Source organism: Pimephales promelas, chromosome 20 (genome assembly GCF_988280905.1).
Source record: "Pimephales promelas chromosome 20, fPimPro1.hap1.1, whole genome shotgun sequence".
NCBI lineage: Eukaryota > Metazoa > Chordata > Actinopteri > Cypriniformes > Leuciscidae > Pimephales > Pimephales promelas.
Genome location: NC_142788.1, coordinates 29,282,761 through 29,307,851, shown reverse-complemented (window position 1 = coordinate 29,307,851; position 25,091 = coordinate 29,282,761). Strand labels below are relative to the sequence as shown.

The 25,091-nt window shown below is 37.8% G+C and overlaps 1 protein-coding gene across 3 annotated transcripts in view; it reads left to right on the top strand.

Moving 5' to 3' along the window:
* The window catches only part of scube3 (signal peptide, CUB domain, EGF-like 3), a 131,812-nt gene that overhangs the window by 40,165 nt on the left and 66,556 nt on the right, over positions 1-25,091 (top strand). For all 3 annotated transcript variants that reach the window (XM_039651978.2, XM_039651977.2, XM_089124618.1), the window contains exons 3-4: positions 486-611; positions 16,744-16,878. In XM_039651978.2, coding sequence (XP_039507912.2) covers positions 486-611; positions 16,744-16,878 — 261 coding nt within the window. The remainder of the gene's footprint in view (positions 1-485; positions 612-16,743; positions 16,879-25,091) is intronic.

Below are 25,091 nucleotides of genomic sequence, written 5' to 3'. Positions count from 1 at the left end.
GGGCGTGGCCTAAATACGCACAGTATGACAAAGGACGGGGGACATGCAGCTTGTCATACGCTTCCCCAACGTATGCGCCAATAAAAGAAAATAGAAATACATTAAAATTAATTTAGATTTAAAAAGCAATAATTGCATGAAAACAAAAGTCTTTTGACAAGTCAGCGTTTGTGTGACACAAGTGCGACTCGAGTCCCCATCTCTGATATATACACACTGCCACTTTATTAAGTATACTGTACCTGTTCAACTGCTGGTTAATGAAAAAATGTTATTAGCCAATCACATGCTAGCAACTCAATGCATTTAGGCATGTAGACATGATCAAGACGGTCTGCTGAAGTGCTGAAGTACTGTCACTTTTGATCAATTGAATGCATCCGTGCTGAATAAAAGTAGAAAGGTGTTGGTGTGTATATATAGTACGTGTAAAATATATATGTTTCCTATTATATGACCCTTTTATCTTTTAATTTGTACTCCAGATATCGATGAGTGTGCCAGTGAATATAATGGAGGATGCGTTCACGACTGCATCAACATCCCTGGAAACTACAGATGCACGTGTTACGACGGCTTCCGTTTGGCCCACGACGGACACAACTGTCTGGGTAAGATATCGCTTCTTTTCCTGAAAATATCCTGGAAAATATCCATAGATTTCCATGGATTTGATTTTAAGTTAAGAGTTTACTGAAATGCAATTCAAGGCATTTATTAGACCAACACATTTTGTGATTACATCGATGTTCACTGAGAATTTGTTCTCAAAACACAAGTAGTCTAATAAAATGTAAACTTGTCTAATAAAGTTTCATCTGTTCTCTGTAAAAGAATATATTATCAATAAGTTATGACAGCGTGTGTTTTACATTTGCTTTCACTCATCAAAATAAGTTAAACTTTTGTGATACCAGATTCAACTCATTTTTCAACTCGGTTTAATGAAATAACATAAACATCTGTTGAGTTGATTTTACTTAAAAAATTTTTTTATTGCAGTGTTGAATTTCTTTGAATTTTTGTTCAATGAGTTGGGAATAAATGTATTTGTAGAATATCGCTCATTTAACAGTGCCACCGCAATTTTCGATGTTTTTGATCACTTTCATAGAATTAAATATTCTTATTTAATTAATATTTGGTACAAATATCAAATCTACTGTAAGAGTGTAATTTGGGATAAATATTCAGAGTGGGTCAGTAAGTGTGTGCGATGAGAGATTCCTTAAGCTAAGTTCACACTACAGGATTTTAAGCCTGATTTTTGCCTGATTTGCAAATCGTTTAGCTCGCCGACAGGTCAGGGTGTTATCGCGCGCAAATCGCGGGGGATTAGCGGACGATGAACGCTTGCCAATCTGTTAGTATGAAAGAGCCAACAACGCAGCGAAAACGCTCGCAGATGCATCGCCGAGCTCGGAAAAATATCTAGCCTGCTAGATATCCAGAGCCGTCGCGCGACTCAACCTCAGTGATGTCATGAGTACAGCCAATCATAGCAACGCAACGCATCTTTTTTTTTCTCCCTCAGAGCAGATCGTCGCGCAAACAGTGTGATAATGCACTAGTTTCTGTCTGACGTCCATATTCGTGTGTTGTGTTCTCTTCTTCGCTGGGTATTGGCCCAATATTTGTGTATTTATTTATAGTTTTTTTCGTGACAAAACGTGGTTCGTAGACAAGATAGAATCGTTGGGTGACAGAGTTGTCGTCAACTCGTTATTTATTTGATCATTTTCAGGATTTAGACCGTAACGCAGTACTGAAACAGCTCTCATTAGAGTCACAAATGATTTTCTCTTATCATCCGATCGTGGTTGTATCTCTAGCCATGTTTCCATCCACTTGTCAATCGAATTATCGGAAATTCGGTTAAAAAACTCATGCGGATAAAGCTGGTGAAAGTGTGTTTCCATCCAACGGCTTTAAAGCGAATAAAAACCTGTACGTAATGACGTCACATGCTGTTTTGCGATCAAATTGGTATATCGAATTGATTTGAGACATTTTAAGGTGTTTCCATTAATTTTCGCACTGAATCGAACAACATTCAAGCAAACTTTTGCGAACAAAGTTTTGTTAGACAAAACGGATCGCGCCATCTACCAAAAAATGATCAATATTTCACAAGTTGAAGGCTAATAATGCTTATGTGCCAGCTGATAGCGACATATGAATGGGATAATGTATGCGAGGCGGTTGTTGTATTCGCCTCACAACCGCCTCGCTATATATATTATCCTGCTTATTACATATAAATCAACCAAATAAATAAATAAATCAATCATTTGACACAAAATATTGACTTAAAAACGAGTTTATTGATTTAAAAACGAGTATTGCTTCTGCTAAAGAAAATAGTCTGTTCCGTCTCTGAACTGCGTCCATGGCAACGGTGTTGCGCCGCAGTCTGTTAACTAGAAATAACAAACCACATTCTACATTAGAACTCAACCAAGCCACGTAAAAACCATAGATATATACACTAGACCTCACCTTGGGGTTCTAAGCATGCGTCAAAACCGCCGCCATCTTGGAACAGGGGTCTTGTCATAGGAAGTAGCTAGGTAACGCTGCTATCTCTGCCTTTACTTCGAATTCATTGATGGTGGCGGACTTTTGTGCAGCGTATGATGTTCACGGATGAAATCTGAACTAGGAAGAATGTTTTTAAAAAAAAAAAAAAAAAATGTATTTTTTTTTCTTTCTGGAATTAATGATAAATACATGTCCGACCGTTGGAACAAACCAAAAAAACAAGAAAAATCGCATTCATGATGATTTATGGTGATTTTATTTGCGTTAGACCTGTGTCTGATGCATTAAAGTGGAGGGGCTCCCCTGTTTCAAGATGGCGGCTCTATTGACGCATTCGTTCTAATGAACTGCCGTATCCAAGGTGAGGTCTAGTGTATATGTCTATGCGTAAAAACAAGCAAAACTAACCTGAGAAAACAGCGACGCTATAAACATTGCTATGATGATGACGATGCACGTATGCCCGACGACAGCGGAGGTGACTGTGGTTTGGGAACGAGCGCTCCATCAGTTCTGGGAGATCGTGGTTCACGGAAACCCTTTGGTTGAAGCATCTTTTTGCTTTGTCCACTTACATCTGTCTTTGTTGACATCCGCCATGTGTGCGCAAACAGACTGGCTGGAAATGAACTCGTCTTCTGACGTGTTGCAACCATAAAAGGGCATAAAACTTAATCGCAGTTCATTATTTATTCGGCAAATAACGTTTCCATCAGCTTCTATCGCATTAGCCGATTAGCCCATGAGACCGAACGTATTTCATTTGAGTCGATTTTCATGAAATTTCATCGAATTTTACTGTTTCCATAAGGCATTTTTCATTCGATATCACTTAATTCGGATAAAACCGTGTCGATGGAAACATGGCTATTATGTAGTGCGTTGTCAACTCGTGTAGTGAGTTACCTCCTGTTGTGGATCAATCACGTTTTGTTGTGTGGTGTGAACAGCTAAACAACTTGAACACTCCTGATTTCACTGAGAGCAAGTCATGTCTTGTGAACCGCACAGTTCAGCCCGACGTTTTAAAATCATGTAGTGTGAACTAGGCTTTACAGTACCACCGCTCAGGACTTCATGCTACACAACACAAACACAGAGGCTTGTGGATCACTGCTGGACCCAAACTTACAATGGCTGACGTCTAATCAAACCCTTCACAGACCGCCACAACACACTATATCCTCCGTGTCAAAATGAAGTGGGCTGTGCGGTTAACCAATAGGAGAGGACAGTAAATCTGTCAGATTTGTGCGCTGGTTCTGTGGTATTAATTGTATTTTCAGAGCGTTTTCGACTTTGCCCAGTCGTTTCCAGGTCAGTTAAATCAGTCTAAGGGAAATGTGTGTGTTTGTCTGGGAGATTTACATGGGGTTACAGTCTTATACTGACCCTGGCTCTTTAACTCAACACAGATGTCCGAACAATCGGCCCAATGAAGATGTGCTTTTTTCCAACGGGTGGTTTTCAGTGAGTGTTTGTGTGGGTTATGTGGGTTTACTCGCACCGCGTGGTGCCGAACTGCACAGCTGAACCCTGGGATTTCAGCAGACGTTTAAAGGTCCCGTCTGCAATTTTTAGGAACACATTCTGAAGTGTTGAGGTTTTCTCTGGCAGCTTTAGCTCTGCTGGAGTAACTGGATCGCCCCGTCACCTGCGGTTCTTCTGAAGAGCTCCAAACAACCGGATTTGTATCAGAACGAGAGTTAGCTGCATTTGAGAACCGAATCCCACCTTTCGAATCAAATAAAAATAGAGTTGATCATATTGGATTTTAAGTTGGAATGACAGGAAGAAGAGTTTACTGAAATGGATTTCAATTATCAGACCAATTTTGATTAATTTCAATTATCAATTATTCAATTATTAATTTTTCAATTATCAGACATTTTGTGATAATTACATCGATGTTCACTGAAAATTTATTCTCCAAACACAGTAAAAAATATATTATCAGTAGGTTATGACGTGTTTTACATTACTTTAACTAATCAAAATACATTTTTTATGAGTTATGCATGATTCAACTAATTTTTTAAGTCTATTTAATGTAATTTAAGATAAAAAAAACAGATAATTTACTCACCCCCATGTCATCCAAGATGTCCTTGTCTTTCTTTCTTGAGTCGAAAAGAAATTAAGGTTTTTGATGAAAACATTCCAGGATTTTTCTCCATATAATGGACTTCAATGGGAACCAAACGGTTCAAGGTCCAAATGAGAGTTTCAGTGCAGCTTCAAAGGGCTTTAAACGACACCAGATGATGAATAAGGGTCTAATCTAGGACCCTTCAAGTCATGACTCGAAAAAAGATTCGTTCATTTTGATGAACGAGTTCGAACAGGAGAGTCACAAACGCTCATCACAGAACAGAGCAAGGCGAGCATTTGTGCTTATAAAACTTAAACTTTGTTATTTATTTTTGAAATGAGCGATCGTTTCGCTTGATAAGACCCTTATTCAATCGTTTAAAGCCCTTTGAAGCTGCACTGAAACTCTCATTTGGACCTTGAACCGTTTGGTTCCCATTGAAGTCCATTATATGGAGAAAATCCTGGAACTTTTTCATCAAAAACCTTAATTTCTTTTCGACTGAAGAAAGAAAGACATGGACATCTTGGATGACATGGGGGTGAGTAAATTATCAGCAAAAGTTTTTTTTAAAAGTGATCTACTCCTTTAAACATTTAGTTTATTACAACTTTTTTTCTGTGTTGTTTTGAATTTCTTTTCATTTTTGCTCAACAAGTTGGGAATAAATTTTCATGATTGATTTGTCGAATATTGTTCAAGCAAATTTCTCTTTATAGATTTCATATTTTTAGAAATAAATAATAATATTAAATGAATATTAGGAACACATTAAATCTACTGTAACAAAGTATCACATTTTCAGAGTACTGATCAATAAAGACCTGATGTATGTATTTCTGAAAACACAACAAACACTATGTTGTGTATGACAACGGTAATTGAAATATATATTGAATATAAATAGGATATAATATTATTATTAAAATGAAATATATTAAAATGACTGCACTAATTAACATGAGAGCATTCATATGGGTCAATAAAATCAACATTTATATATATATATCAAATTGTTCTCTAACCGCTCTTGCCACACACACACACACACACCAATGATTTGTTCCAATCTATTTAGCGTCAGCCGCATGTTTTGCTGTGGATCATTTGTAAAACTGTATGGATGAGCTGTACTCTGGAATGATCTATATCTGCTGTCCCGCGGCCCACCAGCAGCCGCTTTTGATATCCGAGCCGGCCTCTTATCTCTCATACACCCTTCACTAACTCTTTGTAACTCTGCGTTCTGTTCTTCACAAATGAATGATTTACACAAATGAACTGTGGGTAAAATAAACAACCCGCTTCTAAAGTATCTGTATTCTGTTGACCACGATTTTGTCCCATCCCCAACGTTTCTTTAGGATATCAAATAACTTTTGCTCCAAGGTTCGTGTGTTCTCGGTTTGACTCTGATCTCAGACGGAGAATAGCGAGTCGATTTGTTTGTTTTTAGTGGGAAGGAAAGTCAAAACTCCTGTAATCTGTGCAGGAAAGACTCTTTTGTGTGGATTTGCTCTTAATGTTATCTTTGCTTACCTTCATAGTTAAGGCAAAATAAAGTTGACCTTGCTCATTCATCACGTTTCTTATTAGCAAAAGAAGCTCTTTCAAGAACCAAAAGAGCTGTACAAGAAGATACAAACCAACGTTTTTAGTGCGCTCTAGTTGTAGGTGATGTTTTTAAGGACAGAGGATCGAGTGGCTACAGAAAAGGCCCGGCCATCTTTGTAGGGCCCTATAATTTACGCGATCACGGAATCGCGTAATTGGCCAATTAACGCGGAATCTAGTGTTGACGCGGAATTTTACATATTTGGAATGAAATTCGGTTTTTGTGTGGGAGAAGAACGTATGTCTGGGGAAAATGCAGAGAGACGGGGAAGCAAATCTTGGCGACACAACCCCTCCCGTCATTTCAGCTCATGACGGCATCAAATAAATAGCCGCGTTTCCACTGAAAGCATGGCGAAGCGGCTCTCCAGGGCTCTGCTTTCGTCGGCGAAAAAGTTATGAAACTCGTCGCACACACACTCAAAGTCCCCTCCGTGCAGAAGCTGCGTCCCAATGTGCATACTATGCCCGAAATAGTATTGACAGTAGGGATGCACCGAATATTCGGCCGCCGAAAATTTTCGGCCAAAAATGGCCCAAAAGTGCATTTTCGGTTTTCGGCCGTTTTCGAAAGACTTTTATCACCGAAACAATACGGCCGAAATGTTGTGATGACGCAAACAGAAACCGCGACCTGCACGTGCTTGTCTGAAGCAACATGTCTGTGGTGTAGGCGTATTTCAGTGTATCTGAACCCGCGATTAGACGGAAACCTTGTTTATCCACCTATATCTGCTCTAAACAATGCGCGCCATGACGACGACTCCGGTTGCGAGCGGGTCAAGAGCGGTGCGCGCGCTGTCTGTGGAGACTCGCGCTGCGGAGGCAGGCGAAAGTATAAACAAGGCAGCGCGAGTCTCCACAGACAGCGCGCGCACCGCTCTTGACCCGCTCGCAACCGGAGTCGTCGTCATGGCGGCGCGCATTGTTTAGAGCAGATATAGGTGGATGAAACAATTAAAAATTATAAATAAGACTCGCGCTGCGGAGGCAGGCGGAAGTAAACAAGGCAGCGCGAGTCTCCACAAACAGCGCGTGCACCGCTCCAAACGGTCGAGGCGTTTATACTTGACGCGCTCTCCGTTATACTATTCCTTGAAACGACAGGGGACGACTCAAGTAACTGTCCTCTAACCATCAGGAATCAGTGAGAAGAAGACAGATAAATACATGACAATGTTTATTTTTTAGTATTCCACCACCAATACAAAAATAATCATGTAAAACCCAGTAAACCCTGAGATTATTACTTGTGACATTACAAAAAAATATGTATATGGGAACATGTATGTATAGAACTAAATTAATGCTCTCTTAAATATTTTCTACATTCACTAAACATGTTTCATTAAGTTTCATGTACATTTGTATTAAACATGGACCATTGTTCATTTAAAAAGGCTTTTTATGTATGCAAAATTTTTAAAATGTAACTAATTTAGACATGCAAACTGGGTGCTAATGTGATGAGAAGTTTGCGCTCGGCTTTGTTTTTGAGATTTTTTGAGAATTTCATTTTAAAACCTTTCTGCAGGCCAGTAGATTATTATTTAGTGTACACATGAGTGGGGTCAAGTTAAACATTTTAGTTTGAATTTTATTTTATACTGTGCATTGTGCTAAATAAATATTTGCATAATTTGTAATTGATTTATTCTTTGAAAATGTTGTATTAATTTATGCAATTGCAATGCCTTGATTTTAGTAAAGTTTGTACACATTCATAGCCATAAATGCAATGATACTAATAATTGTTATAATTAACTAATAATAATTACTAATAATAATTTCTTTCGGTGTTTCGGTTTTCGGCCTTGGTTTCCTCTTTTTCGGTTTTCGGTTTCGGCCAAGAATTTTCATTTCGGTGCATCCCTAATTGACAGTAATGTTGCATACTATTTAGGATGGACAGTATGCACATTACGACGCGGCTAGAGTGTGACTTTTATTATAACTTATATAAACTAATATAATTTATTTTTACAGGACAGTTTAAAGCTCATGACCATATTTTGTTGTTACTTGAAGTACTTAGAGTGCAGTGTTATGTTGCATCATGCAGTATTTGTCATTTTAAGAGTAAATGCCTTTATTTGTGTACATTTTAATCATTAACATTAAAAGAAACATTAAAAGCTCTTTTTACAACTAAAATAACAGTAAAGGGTAAAAAAAAAAACGGATTTGCAAAAATGAAAACGGAAAAAACGGAATTTGCGAAAATTAAAACGGAAAAAAACGGAATTAGGGAAAAAATAAAACGGATTTTATAGGGCCCTACCTTTGAATTTTTAACAAGATCGAGGATCGAGACACTGATTAAATCAGAAACATACTCTGGTGCTAAGCCATGCAAAGCTTTGAAAACATATAGCAGCACTTTCCCAGCAGGCAATAGCTGTCATTTCACCATCTGGGTTAACTATAGACACAATGTAGTCCGGCTATGAGTAACCCACTTCTAGCCAAAATAACCTTGAATTTGGTTACATGTCAAAAGAACTTATTTTGATAATCCATCATGTAAGCAAAGTCTACAGTCATTACAAGGTGTTTGGTTTCAACTCTTTGACATGGTTAGACGTCTATAAAATTTTCACTGACGGACCAAATTTTGCCTTGTTTTAAAAATAAAATGACTTGCCTAGATGTCAGGGCTGTGTTTGGACGGCTATTAGACATCTTTTAAATGCAAAATTGCTTGTAATGAATTCTGTATCGTATAGCTAACCAGTTTCGCTTGATTAGAACAGGAGTGATGTGCTCCCGCTTCTTAATACAGTTAACAGCCTTTAGCAACTGAATTTTAAACAAGATGTAGGCGAGAGAGAACGAGAGGCCTGACTCACACACAGATACAATGCATTACAATCATCCAAGCATTGATGATTTGATGCGTAATGATGATTTTCTTCTGTTTATTTCATGCAATCAATGTGCAGGTTGTGCTGAATGGAGCATTTAACGGATTGATTTGCAGATCGATCTGCTCACAGATGCATCTTTGTGAAACTGCGAGAAACGGTGGTCTGATTGCAGCGCTTGTGTTGTATTGATGTCCCTCATCCTCCAGTTTTTTTATTCTTCTCTACAATTTTCATCAATTAATTCAGCTCGAACAGCCCTCCTTTCAAGCTTTTTGTAGATCATTTCAGCCATGGCTGTGCCATCTCTATTTTGTGGTACTAAAAGACATTCTATGGTTAAAGTTGGAAAATCTCCCTCTATATATGAAGAGTTCAGATGCAAAAGCCTCTAAATGCCATTTGAAATTTTCTTCTAAAATTACCATTTTTATCAAGCTTGTATATTTAAGTTCAGTAATTTCACTTAAATGACAATTAATAGGTAATCTTCATTGCCATTTATGTGAAATTACTGAACCCTTAAATATACAAGCTTGATAAAAATGATCATTTTAGAAGAAAATTTCAAATGGCACTTAGAGGCTTTTGCATCTGAACTCTTCATATATTTTCTAAATTCACCATTTCAAATGTAATCATCATTGATGACAACAGCATAATATTTGCATACTACACACTGCATCTGTTTTATTTAACCTATTTTATGTTTTAGCTGACAGACAAAAATATCAATAGCAATTTCATTTGTATTTATTTTACATAACTGATGTAAAATAAATTGATATTGCCATACAAGTCCATTAATTACAACGGACGGTATTCCCATCGGCTGTCAAAAAATGGGCTAGATAAAATATGCAAAATTCAATTTGCAAAATACATTGTTCAGCCAATAAATGTTCTATCTGAAGCTCAAACGTGATGCGAAACACGAGAATGAACCTCATTGGTTCTATCTGAAGCTCAAACGTGATGCGTTACACGAGAATGAACCTCATTGGTTCTATCTGAAGCTCAAACGTGATGCGAAACACGAGAATGAACCTCATTGGTTCTATCTGAAGCTCAAACGTGATGCGTAACACGAGAATGAACCTCATTGGTTCTATCTGAAGCTCAAACGTGATGCGTAACACGAGAATGAACCTCATTGGTTCTATCTGAAGCTCAAACGTGATGCGTAACACGAGAATGAACCTCATTGGTTCTATCTGAAGCTCAAACGTGATGTGTAACACGAGATTGAACCTCATTGGTTCTATCTGAAGCTCAAATGTGATGCGTAACACGAGATTGAACCTCATTGGTTCTATCTGAAGCTCAAATGTGATGCGTTACACGAGAATGAACCTCATTGGTTCTTGCTGAAGCTCAAACGTGATGCGTAACACGAGAATGAACCTCATTGGTTCTATCTGAAGCTCAAACGTGATGCGAAACACGAGAATGAACCTCATTGGTTCTATCTGAAGCTCAAACGTGATGCGTTACACGAGAATGAACCTCATTGGTTCTATCTGAAGCTCAAACGTGATGCGAAACACGAGAATGAACCTCATTGGTTCTATCTGAAGCTCAAACGTGATGCGTAACACGAGAATGAACCTCATTGGTTCTATCTGAAGCTCAAACGTGATGCGTAACACGAGAATGAACCTCATTGGTTCTATCTGAAGCTCAAACGTGATGCGAAACACGAGAATGAACCTCATTGGTTCTATCTGAAGCTCAAACGTGATGCGTTACACGAGAATGAACCTCATTGGTTCTATCTGAAGCTCAAACGTGATGCGAAACACGAGAATGAACCTCATTGGTTCTATCTGAAGCTCAAACGTGATGCGTAACACGAGAATGAACCTCATTGGTTCTATCTGAAGCTCAAACGTGATGCGTAACACGAGAATGAACCTCATTGGTTCTATCTGAAGCTCAAACGTGATGCGTAACACGAGAATGAACCTCATTGGTTCTATCTGAAGCTCAAACGTGATGCGTAACACGAGAATGAACCTCATTGGTTCTATCTGAAGCTCAAACGTGATGTGTAACACGAGATTGAACCTCATTGGTTCTATCTGAAGCTCAAATGTGATGCGTAACACGAGATTGAACCTCATTGGTTCTATCTGAAGCTCAAATGTGATGCGTTACACGAGAATGAACCTCATTGGTTCTTGCTGAAGCTCAAACGTGATGCGTAACACGAGAATGAACCTCATTGGTTCTTGCTGAAGCTCAAATGTGATGCGTTACACGAGAGTGAACCTCATTGGTTCGCCCCCTATTCCCTTATTCACTATTCACTACATTAGTTCACTAACATAGTTCACTTGAAGGAGTGAATGATAATGAGTGAGTGAACTCAGATACTGAGTGCCACTTTTGCATAGTTTGACCTCGCTGTTTAATAATTATTTGAGACCGGCAACTCGTGTAGTAATGAAAAGATTCATTTGCAACTCTGTCATGTATAAACCTTAAATAAACTATTTAATAACTAAAATGGAATTTAAATGTATGATATTATTCGGTACCCACATTGGACCACATTGCCATCTTCTGGTCAGACGATTCTCACGGTGCATTATGGGTGTTGTCTAGCCGTTGAGTGTGCATTGTGGGATTGAGTGAGTGCACTCGATAACGTCCACCATGGTTGCATACATAGACATTTGCTTATTCAAATGATCTTAAATTAAAAGCATTAAAAATACAAAGTACTGTTTGAACATTTGGAAGAAATGTAACCCCATAATCTCCTCCTGATTTTGAGTGATAGATTGTCATTCAGCGAGGCTCAGAGGAAGGAATGGAGTGAGAAAAAGGTAAAGAGGGACTGACTGGGGAAAGGACCGGAACGAGGTATGAGAGAAAGAAAAAGAGAGGGAATTTTTCAACACTGATGAATCCTCTCAGGAGAATTTTTAAGAAATGTTTTAAGTGCAAATAGCACGAGCTCTGCTCCGGGTTTCACCAGAATCCGGTTCCTTTTCCAAATATTTGCTTTGGACGCCGGCCGCGGCCTGCACATAACACATGTCCCTAATGCAGGAGAGCTTCGCAAAACTCAACGCGGCAGGAAATCTTTGGTTTGTTTATGCTGCGGGAGCAAGGTGTTAGGGGTCTGAAGCGTCAGGGACTCGTGGTGAAGTTCTGAACGTGCAAATGTACGTTGTGTGGAAACGTTTAGCAGTCCTTATGGGTGTCGCCATACGTTAAATGGTTTCCAAATGCTTGGAGGGCCGACCGATAAGTTAGCAGTAAACGTAGACGGCGCTCAGCGTCTCACATCTCATTGCCGTCAGTAGTAACACTTGAATCCAAAACTGTAAATATTCCCTCAAGTTTAAAGGCCCCCTGAAATCAAAATGTATGTTTTTTTTTAGCTTTTAGTATAAATATGTTAGCCTTAAAGGGTTAGTTCATCCAAAAATGAAAATTCTGTCAGTATTTACTCACCGTCATGTTGTTCCAACCCCGTAAGACCTTCGTTCATCTTCACAACACAAATTAAGATATTTAAGATATTAAGATCGCTCCTGCATACTAGTCCATAGGCTTCTTCAGGGAATGACTCTCGCTGGCCTCAAAAAGTCATTAAAGACATCGTTAAAATAGTCCAAGTGACTACAGGGGCTCAATCTTAAGTTTATCAAACGACGAGAACACTTTTTGTGCGCAAAAAACAACTAATATTTACTTCCTTCTCCATGGGCCTGTAGTCAGTTAACGTAGTGATTGCGTAGAGCTACGTCACACGTAGGCTCACTATTGGCCGACGCTGGTCATGTGTGTGTGATGCGTGTGACGTACAATAACAGAAGCTTACGCTATTAAACTAGTAACCAGAGAAATAAACGAATAGTTGAAATAAAGTCGTTATTTTTGTTGTTTTTTGCGCACAAAAAGTGTTCTCGTCGTTTGATAAACTTAAGATTGAGCCACTGTAGTCACTTGGGCTATTTTAACGATGTCTTTAATGACTTTTTCGAGGCCATCGATTGTCATTCCCTCAAGAAGCGTATGGACTAGTATGCAGGAGCGATCTTAATATCTTAAATATCTTAATTTGTGTTGCGAAGATGAACGAAGGTCTTACGGGGTTGGAACAACATGAGGGTGAGGAAATACTGACAGAATTTTCGTTTTTGGGTGAACTAACCCTTTAAGGTTAAGCTGGTATGTTCCAATTTGCATTTAGGAGATATAAGCATTCAAAACTTAGTCTCACTTCCGGATCACGCGTTTATATGACATCACCGCGGACTTCAGCGTCTCATCACATCTCATGTCCAATCAAATGCTCTCTAGAATCTAAAGCTCCGCCCTTTCTGCCATAAACACCACCAGGTCAAAGGGATCGTCGACACATCAGAGCAATATAGGTTTGAGATGTGCGTTCGGTTGCTCAAACGCTCGAGTTTTATTCCATTTCCCAACTGTACGTTAAGAATGAAATGGTTAGAAATTTATTGAATCCAACATATCATCAGCTCTCAGATTCACTTCCATGGTGCTGTCAAGTACGACTTGAGGTTGTGTGGTAAACTAAACGCTATTGGTTATTTGAAAAGGGGGAGGAGCCATTCAATAGCTTCATGTTTCATTGGAAATTATGTCAACGCATCCTAGCTACGTGTTCCAATGCACTTCAGTGGGCCTTTAAGCTCCTAGCTGTTTTGAAGTTGCTCGGTTTCACACGTGGCGCTGTGAAATGTGCTAAACTGGTGTGAAATTGTCAGTTTTCTCATTGAGAGCATGGCAGTCGCCTGTTGACAAAAACAACATGATTTCATGACTCATTTGAAGTGAACTAGTGCCTAGATTTTTACTGCTTCAATAATACATATGCATGCTTCTGCTTATCCAAGTTTCTGGCCTTTCTAATTCTGATACGTTCAATAGCCACGCCCACAATGACATCCGATTGGTTCCTGCACACGCATATTAAACATCTAGTACAGGGTTCCTCAATAGGCGGCCCGCGGGCCACATCCGGCCCGCGAAAGGAAAATGTTTGGCCCGCGCTCATTTCCAGGTTGTCATGGTAACATCAGTGTAAGCAAAAATTCAAACGCAGTATCTAGGCATTCGCGCGCAACGGAAATATGGCAAGTGCGAAGAAAAGAAAAGTGGACACAGAAAACAGATGATTCAAATCTGAATGGACTGAACAATTTTGTTTTATTTTGCCTGACCACCACAATGCAAAGCCAACGTGTTTGCTATGCACGCAGACCGTGGCTGTCTGTAAGTCTGACAATATCAAACGCCATTTTAACATCTGCTCAAAATTTCTTGAAAAAAACAGACTCGTTTGAAAAAGAAAATAATATATAAAAATAAATAAAAATAGAATAATTCGGCTATGTGGTGATTTGTGACTCTTTTTAACAAAACAACAACAACAAAAATAGCAGAGCAAACTTTGAGGTCATAACATTGTGGTTGGTGGCCCTTGGCTCTGTATTGTCAGAAGAATTTGGCCCTTGGTAAAAATTAATTGAGGAACCCTGATCTAGTATGTTCTGATTTTTAGTTCCAATAAATGTAATGCAGGTAACTTTGTGTCACAATTGTGTGTGTGTGTGTGTGTGAGATGAGAGCGCTGGGAAATGGTTATGTTCCCCCCTCGGCTCTGCTGAAAATGGCCTAGATTGGAAACTCTATCCCAAGGCCTCAGTAACATTGGACAAATAGACAGAAAATTAGTTTCGCATGAGGGTTTATTAAGAGCAAGCTTGTGTATACAGACTGACACTGATGCGACGTATCTAAGGGAGAGATCAGGTTGCGGTCTCATCCTCAGAGAGGCAGACGACACACAGAAACATCTGGAATGAGAACAAATACACACACACACACACACACACATTTGTCAGTTTGACGGGAGCTGAACCTTGCTGTGAGTTTCAGTAGTGAGCTCGTGGGATGAACTCGACGCACCTGATGTCACTGTCAGTTGTGCTAGAGTCTCTCATGTGAGTGTGTACAGAGTGTGTGTGTGCGACTTAAACCTTGAAATCAGGCCAAATTTGTAGCCTATTTCCTCTCAGCCAAATTTTATGGCAATATATTTATATACATTTATTGGCTACACAATGCAGGACAGGGAAAAGTGTTTGGGTCACGCTGTTTTTGTAATTTATTTATTTAAATTTTTGTTTATTTTTTATGTTTTTTATATTGTATCTATATATTGCATTCATTTAATTTAATATTTATTATTTAATTGAATTCATTAATTTATTGGCTGTAAAATGCGGGACTGGCCCCCTTTGCATGTGTGAAATGTGAAACAATACCACAACCACGTTGAATGGGTGTTAATATGTACGTTGAATGGTCAGTGATTATAATAAATAATTGATAAAAATAGGATGATTTGCAGTTTCATAGTTTCAATAAATGTTTTATATTTTTATAAATGGAATAATAATTGTATGAAGAAAGTTTTAAAAAAAGAAGAAATTAATACTTTTATTCAGCAAGGGTGCATTAAAATTGATCAAAAGGGACAGTAAACACAGTTATAACGTTACACAAATATATATTTTTAATCAAAATACTGTTATTTTGAACTTTCTTGTCATCAAAGAATCTTGAAGAATGGATCACGGTTTCCACAAAAATTATGTTTTCAATGTTAATAAATATACGAATGTTTCTCATCATATTAGAGTGATTTCTGAAGGCTCATGTGACTCTGTAGACTAATGAAGCTGATAATTCAGCTTTGATCACAGGAATAAATTACATTTCAATATATTCACAAAGAAAACAGTAATTTTATATTAAAATAATATATCACAATATTAGTGATTTTTCTGTATTTTTTCATCAAATAAATGTATATTTGGTGCTATAAAACCAAAACTCAAAAAAATGTAAGGTAATCAAAGTTAAGAAATTAAAAGTTTAAGTAAGCAATACCGACAGATTTTTATTTTGTACTTTATACATTTGACTTGTTCTTAACTTGAAATGTTTGAGCACACTAATTCCTTCAGCTAACTTAAAACCTCCATGTAATCTCAATGTGAACATTTTAATTAGTATAAACTTGGTCAGCATTACAAGCTTTGTTAACATGTTAACAATAGTAATGATATAGTAGCACATAAAAAAAAGGTTTTATTTGCTTTCAAATCATTCTGCATGCATGATGGTAACTTTCCCAAAACCAACATTAACAGAAATTCTTCTAAATTAGCATAACAAAACATTAATTCATACTAAATCTTCCACTTAACATTAATCTTGCTAAAAAAAACCCCAACAACATTATATTACGCTTAATTTTTAGTATTGACTTTCCCTTTCAAGTGCCATCGGCAAAGCATGCTGGGAAAAAGACTTCCCAGCCGTTTCAGTTAAACATAAGTTTGTCTAAAAACAATAAAACTCAAATAATTGGTTGTTATGGTGATATAAAACTCAAATAATTGTATATTTTTATTGGTAAGCTAATTAGTTGAATGTCAGTTGAATGCCTACTCAAACCAGTTTATTATATTGAGCGTTAAGGTTTACAGACCAGCCCTAAACTTTTGAATGACGGTTTATATATTTGTATAAATGAATAGGCACAGTTCCAGTGATGTTTCCCGTCTTGTGTCCCGTCAGATGTGGACGAGTGCTCAGAAGGAAACGGTGGCTGCCAGCAGGTCTGTGTGAACATGATGGGGAGTTATGAATGCCGGTGCCGAGACGGGTTTCTGCTGTCCGACAACCAGCACACCTGCATCCAGAGGCCCAAAGGTGAGCACGCTTCTCACCACGAGATAACATCTGAGAGCACTGGAAAAACTCATCAGTGGACTTAACGTAAAAAAAAAAAAATTAAGTAAATAAACTTAATGTTTATTCGACAAAAAAATAAGTAATGTGGAATTGTCTGCTTCACATAACCTATTTTTTTCAATTAAGCATTGTTTATTTACTTATTAATTTTAAGGCAACTGGTTTACTCAATTTTGCACTTTTTACTGTCTTTTTTCTCTTGTCATTAAACATTTGGATAACCTACTACACTGTAAAAAATATTTTGTTCCAGACGTATAAATGACAATGTTTGCGTTATAATGACATGATAATGAGATAACGTATAGTTCCAGTCATATAGATGACGTATAGTTCCAGATGAATAGATAATGTGTAGCTCCAGTCGTATAGATGATGTATAGTTCCAGTTGTATAGATGTATAGTTCCAGATGTATACTGTAGATGACGTATAGTTCCAGTCGTATAGATGGCGTTTAGTACCAGACGTTTGACGTATAGTTCCAGACATATAGATGACGTATAGTTCCAGTCGTATAGATGACGTATAGTTCCAGTCGTATAGATGGCGTTTAGTACCAGACGTTTGATGTATAGTTCCAGACATATAGATGACGTTTAGTTCCAGTCGTATAGATGACGTATAGTTCCAGACGTTTGACGTATAGTTCCAGACATTTAGATGACGTATAGTTCCAGTCGTATAGATGACGTATAGTTCCAGACGTTTGATGTATAGTTCCAGACATTTAGATGACGTTTAGTTCCAGACGTTTGACGTATATTTCCAGACATATAGATGACGTATAGTTCCAGTCGTATAGATGACGTATAGTTCCAGACGTTTGATGTATAGTTCCAGACATATAGATGACGTATAGTTCCAGTCGTATAGATGACGTATAGTTCCAGACGTTTGATGTATAGTTCCAGACATATAGATGACGTATAGTTCCAGTCGTATAGATGACGTATAGTTCCAGACGTTTGACGTATAGTTCCAGACATTTAGATGACGTTTAGTTCCAGACGTTTGACGTATATTTCCAGACATATAGATGATGTATAGTTCCAGGCTCGTATAGATGACATAAAGTTCTAGATGTATAGATGACACATAGTTCCAGACGTTTGATGTATAGTTCCAGACATATAGATGACGTATAGTTCCAGACGTTTGACGTATAGTTCCAGACATTTAGATGACGTTTAGTTCCAGACGTTTGACGTATATTTCCAGACATATAGATGACGTATAGTTCCAGGCTCGTATAGATGACATAAAGTTCTAGATGTATAGATGACACATAGTTCCGGACGTATAGATGACGTATAGATGACGTTTAGTTCCAGTCGTTTGACATATAGTTCCAGACATATAGATGACGTTCAGTTCCAGACTTATAGATGGTGTTTAGTTCCAGACATTTGATGTATAGTTCCAGACGTATAGATGACGTATAGTTCCAGACGTTTGACGTATAGTTCCAGACATTTAGATGACGTTTAGTTCCAGACGTTTGATGTATATTTCCAGACATATAGATGATGTATAGTTCCAGGCTCGTATAGATGACATAAAGTTCTAGATGTATAGATGACACATAGTTCCAGACGTTTGATGTATAGTTCCAGACATATAGATGACGTATAGTTCCAGACGTTTGACGTATAGTTCCAGACATTTAGATGACGTTTAGTTCCAGACGTTTGACGTATATTTCCAGACATATAGATGACGTATAGTTCCAGGCTCGTATAGATGACATAAAGTTCTAGATGTATAGATGACACATAGTTCCGGACGTATAGATGACGTATAGATGACGTTTAGTTCCAGTCGTTTGACATATAGTTCCAGACATATAGATGACGTTCAGTTCCAGACTTATAGATGGTGTTTAGTTCCAGACATTTGATGTATAGTTCCAGACGTATAGATGACGTATAGTTCCAGACGTTTGACGTATAGTTCCAGACATTTAGATGACGTTTAGTTCCAGACGTTTGACGTATATTTCCAGACATATAGATGATGTATAGTTCCAGGCTCGTATAGATGACATAAAGTTCTAGATGTATAGATGACACATAGTTCCAGACGTTTGATGTATAGTTCCAGACATATAGATGACGTATAGTTCCAGACGTTTGACGTATAGTTCCAGACATTTAGATGACGTTTAGTTCCAGACGTTTGACGTATATTTCCAGACATATAGATGACGTATAGTTCCAGGCTCGTATAGATGACATAAAGTTCTAGATGTATAGATGACACATAGTTCCGGACGTATAGATGACGTATAGATGACGTTTAGTTCCAGTCGTTTGACATATAGTTCCAGACATATAGATGACGTTCAGTTCCAGACTTATAGATGGTGTTTAGTTCCAGACATTTGATGTATAGTTCCAGACGTATAGATGACGTATAGTTCCAGACGTTTGACGTATAGTTCCAGACATTTAGATGACGTTTAGTTCCAGACGTTTGACGTATATTTCCAGACATATAGATGATGTATAGTTCCAGGCTCGTATAGATGACATAAAGTTCTAGATGTATAGATGACACATAGTTCCAGACGTTTGATGTATAGTTCCAGACATATAGATGACGTATAGTTCCAGACGTTTGACGTATAGTTCCAGACATTTAGATGACGTTTAGTTCCAGACGTTTGACGTATATTTCCAGACATATAGATGACGTATAGTTCCAGGCTCGTATAGATGACATAAAGTTCTAGATGTATAGATGACACATAGTTCCGGACGTACAGATGACGTATAGATGACGTTTAGTTCCAGTCGTTTGACATATAGTTCCAGACATATAGATGACGTTCAGTTCCAGACTTATAGATGGTGTTTAGTTCCAGACATTTGATGTATAGTTCCAGACGTATAGATGACGTATAGTTCCAGACGTTTGACGTATAGTTCCAGACATTTAGATGACGTTTAGTTCCAGACGTTTGACGTATATTTCCAGACATATAGATGATGTATAGTTCCAGGCTCGTATAGATGACATAAAGTTCTAGATGTATAGATGACACATAGTTCCAGACGTTTGATGTATAGTTCCAGACATATAGATGACGTATAGTTCCAGACGTTTGACGTATAGTTCCAGACATTTAGATGACGTTTAGTTCCAGACGTTTGACGTATATTTCCAGACATATAGATGATGTATAGTTCCAGGCTCGTATAGATGACATAAAGTTCTAGATGTATAGATGACACATAGTTCCGGACGTTTGATGTATAGTTCCAGACATATAGATGACGTATAGTTCCAGGCTCGTATAGATGACATAAAGTTCTAGATGTATAGATGACACATAGTTCCAGACGTTTGACGTATAGTTCCAGACATTTAGATGACGTTTAGTTCCAGACGTTTGACGTATATTTCCAGACATATAGATGACGTATAGTTCCAGGCTCGTATAGATGACATAAAGTTCTAGATGTATAGATGACACATAGTTCCGGACGTATAGATGACGTATAGATGACGTTTAGTTCCAGTCGTTTGACATATAGTTCCAGACATATAGATGACGTTCAGTTCCAGACTTATAGATGGTGTTTAGTTCCAGACATTTGATGTATAGTTCCAGACGTATAGATGACGTTTAGTTCCAGACATTTGATGTATAGTTCCAGACGTATAGATGGCGTTTAGTTCCAGACATTTGATGTTTAGTTACGGACATATAGATGATGTATAGTTCCAGTCTAGTATAGATGTTGTACAGTTCCAGACGCATAGATGATGTATAGTTCCAGTCTAGTATAGATGACGTATAGTTCCAGACGTATAGATGTATGTTGTGTTATTGCAGCTCAGTTGGCACCTGTGCTGGTCTTCGCAAACACTCTTAAATAACCGATGAAGTGTCTCAGATGGAAACAGAAGTGGAGAATAAACCTGTAGGAAGTGAAGGCCTGTGTGTGCTCGAGGCAGTGCAGTGATGTCACGCGGAGAACCTGATAATCTAACAAAGCAGCGTCACTGGGTGTCGAATGTAGAATTGGGGTCTGTTCTGTCACTGACTGCAGGGAACATGCGTCCTATCGCTTTTCTTGTTCATGTCAAAGGTTGTGGGTCCAATCAGACTCTACGGCACAAATTCATCGTGTCTCAGAGATGCACTGGAGGGTGAGCTTGACCTTCAGCCTTCACGTCTTGGTCAACAACACACTGCAAACTCAAGCTATTTTAAAAAAAAACTAAGTTTTGCCTGTAAATATCACTTTATTGAAGGAAGAAAAGGCTTGCGGATGTTCATTTTATTTCACTCAAACAAATATTATATTAGAAACAAATATTGAAACATTGTAAAAATGCTGGTCATAAAAAAAACCTAGATTTTGATCTCAATACAGTGAAGAGGTTCACCATTGGTCCATCAGCTCTGATTGGTTGAGTTCACAGATCACAGACACGATTACAGGTTTTTCTGTAGTTCCTGTTTTGTTCCCCCGGTTCCTCACACCTGCACAACACAAATAGCTTTTAAAGTTCATGAATGTCAGCCCATGTGTGTGTTTTTTGTTGCAGTGGTCTGGGAAATGTTTGCTTAGTAATAAAAAACTGCTTCCTCCGTCTTAAAGTCTCACTTGTTTCAGAGGGTCTCTCTGGACGTATGGCTTACATGAGTACACACACGCACGTTATGTATTGTGCTGTTTTGTGGATGTATTTCCATCAACTTAAAGTATTTTCGAGCCCACTTTTTGTGATTGCATGTAACACATTGATTAAAAATCATGTGCATTTACAACATGACAACATATGAAACTTCTGTGATGTTTTGTTGCATACAAAGTGATATTCATTGTTTGAGGAATGATATAGCAGTGTTGATTGTGGATATAGTGTTATCATTGTTGCATATCGTTTGAGATCCACAGATGATTCTTCAAATCACATGTCTTGTTGAGCAGAGATGTACACTCTAAAAAATGCTGGGTTGTTTTAACCCAATTTTGGGTCAAATATGGAGAAACTCAGCCATTGGGTTACATTTTAAAATTACATTTTTAACCCATTGTTTGAGTTTGTCCATATTTGACCCAAAATTGGGTTAAAACAACCCAGCATTATTTAGTGTGTACAGTACTTTGACTCTTATTAGCAATGTGACTTGGTGGATGTCTACCCAACAGCAGGGACCTGAGCCATAACATATTTTTATTTTGCCAAATGATAAACTTCTCTTATGCTAAGTTCACACCGGACGCGAATCGCGCGTCAAATTCGCGCCTGACGCGTCTAGTTTGACGCTTGACCACTTTGTGTTATTTCGCGTGTCAAGAGCGAAACTGGCGCGCGTAAAAACAAAAGTTTGAAGCGAAATTTACGCGCGTCACAATCGAAATCCGTTGGCGGCCATTGTTTTTATGTCGACCGAGCATTCACCAACAGAGAGTTACCGCTCTGTATTTACTCTGGAGAGCAGAACAGCGGCGTGGGGATCATCGTCGCCGTATATTTGTGTCCACCGGACCCTTCGGAGCCGAACCATTTTTGTTTTGATGATAAATAGAGCCAGCCTTCAAAAGTTATTAACCTGTCCTGTGATTTTTTTATTTTTTTTCTCTCTCTCATGTCCAGACACGAATTTATGCACATATGTTGATTGTCTTTACAACATAATACTATTTTATATAATCTAGCTATGGAATTAATAACATTCAATACAAAATGAACATGTCTCGTATATAGAAATAATGATTTAAGTGATAAAACATTAGCTTTGTTGTGCATAATCCCACTAGTCATATTAACAAAATAATTTATTGAAGCATCCAGACACTTCACCACGTGAGCAAGCAGCTAGGCTCCTGAATTCACGCCAAAGTTCAGATTTTTCAACTCGGGCGGCAGACGCGAATTCGCGTCAAACGCGTGAATGCACAAATGGCACATTCGCGCGTAACGCGCTTAACGCGCCAGACGCTCAATTCGCGCGAACTAGACGCACGAATGAGCCGTATTCGCGTCTTCCGCGCCGCGCTCCATGGCTCATTCGTGCCGCAGGAATTTTTCACGCACGTAAAGCGTCTTTGCATTGACTTAACATTGAAATCATTCGCGCCTGACGCCCTATTCGCGTCCGGTGTGAACGTAGCATTACAGAAATACTTCTGGTCCTTTTGTGTGTAAATAACGCTCAATTCAATTCAATGCAAAAGCAAATGTGATCAAACACTCTAAAAATGCTGGGTTAATCCAACTTTGGGTCAAATATGGACAAACCATTTAAATTTTGTAAATGTAATTACAAAATGTAACCCAATGGCTGGGTTTGTCCATATTTGACCCAAAGTTGGGTTTAACCAACCCAGCAATTTTTACTCCAGTCTTCAGTGTCACATGACCCTTCAGAAATACTTCTAATATGCTGATTTGCTTGAGAAACATATTATTATAATTTTTTAAAAGATTCGACTGACCCGTAGCTTTTGAATGGCAATTTTATATAATTGTATAACTTTTATAACAACATACGCACGATATGAAAATCGAGCAATAAAACAAAGTTGGGTTGTTTCAACCCAAATTTGGGTCAGATATGGACAAAGCCAAATGTTGGGTTGAAAAATGCAATTAAAACATTTACAGTTGAAAGTGACAGTTGAAGTTGGGTTATAATTTTCAAATCACATTTTAACCCAACATTTGGGTTTGTCCTATATGAAAATCGTGCAATTACACCCTAAACAATGCTGGCTGGGTTGTATGCAATTCATACAAAATGTTTAAATGCAATTAAAACATTTACAGATGAAAGTTGAAGTTGGGTTATAATTGGAAATTAAATTTTTTTAACCCAACATATGGGTTTGTCTATATTTTACCCAAATTTGTGTTAAAACAACCCAGCATTTTTTACAGTGCATGGTGAATAATTATGATTTCACTATCGACCAAAATAATTGTGGTTATGATTTTTGCCATGTCCAATATGCACGTGCACATTGCTTATTTGAGGAAAACCCTGGAAAGCGTTTCCGAGGAAAAACACGCCTATTCTGGTCATTCCAGTCGCAAGTAAGCTGGAGTTCACATCATTACCAAACCATGTGAGGATTGGTTTTGGAACGCATTCTGTATATAAATAAGTTCATAATTTCAGGCATCAAAGGTGCTTGTCACATATAATCATTTCCAGGATTCCTGCTAAACTAACCCAACCGTTCGTCCGACTCGACTGAGAGGTTTACCTCCATCCCATAGGTGTCAAATATAAGCATAGTCATTTTTTTTCCGTTCTTCATATTTACAACCTCATCAAACTGAGAAATCCTTTGCTTCGGGCTAGAAAGAAGAGGAGATGCAGCTCTGCCAAGCCTGAATGGTTTTCGATTAAATGCCATTCTGGAACTCGCTGTAATCAAACCCAAATCCAAATCAGTTATGTGTTATTTCCTCCTTGGCCTTTCTGGTGTATTTGTCGACCAAACAAAACATAATTTAGGTTAAATGGTGGATAGGCTTTTCTGTTGTAATTTTCTCTCTGTCCTGATAGATTACACTCATCTAAATGTTGTTTTGCTCCGTGCTTTCTGTGGAATGGCTTGTAGACAGCTGCAGCCGTCGCTTCGTCTCCATGTTTCCACTCATTGGCGTTTATATCAACTTGTTAAATGTTTAATGGTCCATTAGAATTGTTTAATTGTCGTATAGTCATGTGCGAGATGCTTTTCCCCCTGCGTGCCGTGCGCAAATTTTGACCTTTACAGCTACATTAACCTTTTCTGTTTATGACTGTCGTCAGCTAATAAATGTGTTTTCGAGCGTTTTTTTTTATGTTTGGGAAACAAATTAATTCATCATTCAGCATAAAATACATGTCATTCACTAAAGTTATGGACTTTTCTTTTTCAGCTGGTCAAACTAAGCATTATAACTTTTTTATTTTAGTTTTATATTAATTTAGTCATTTTTACAATCTGATTATTATTGAAATTATGTATGTGTGTATATATATATATATATATATATATATATACACACATACATATACATACTATATATGTATACATACTGTATAATATATATATATATATATATATATATATATACACTGTATGTATATCTATCTATATATATACATTTTATGATTGTACATATTTGTATTTCTATTATTATTATTTTATATATATA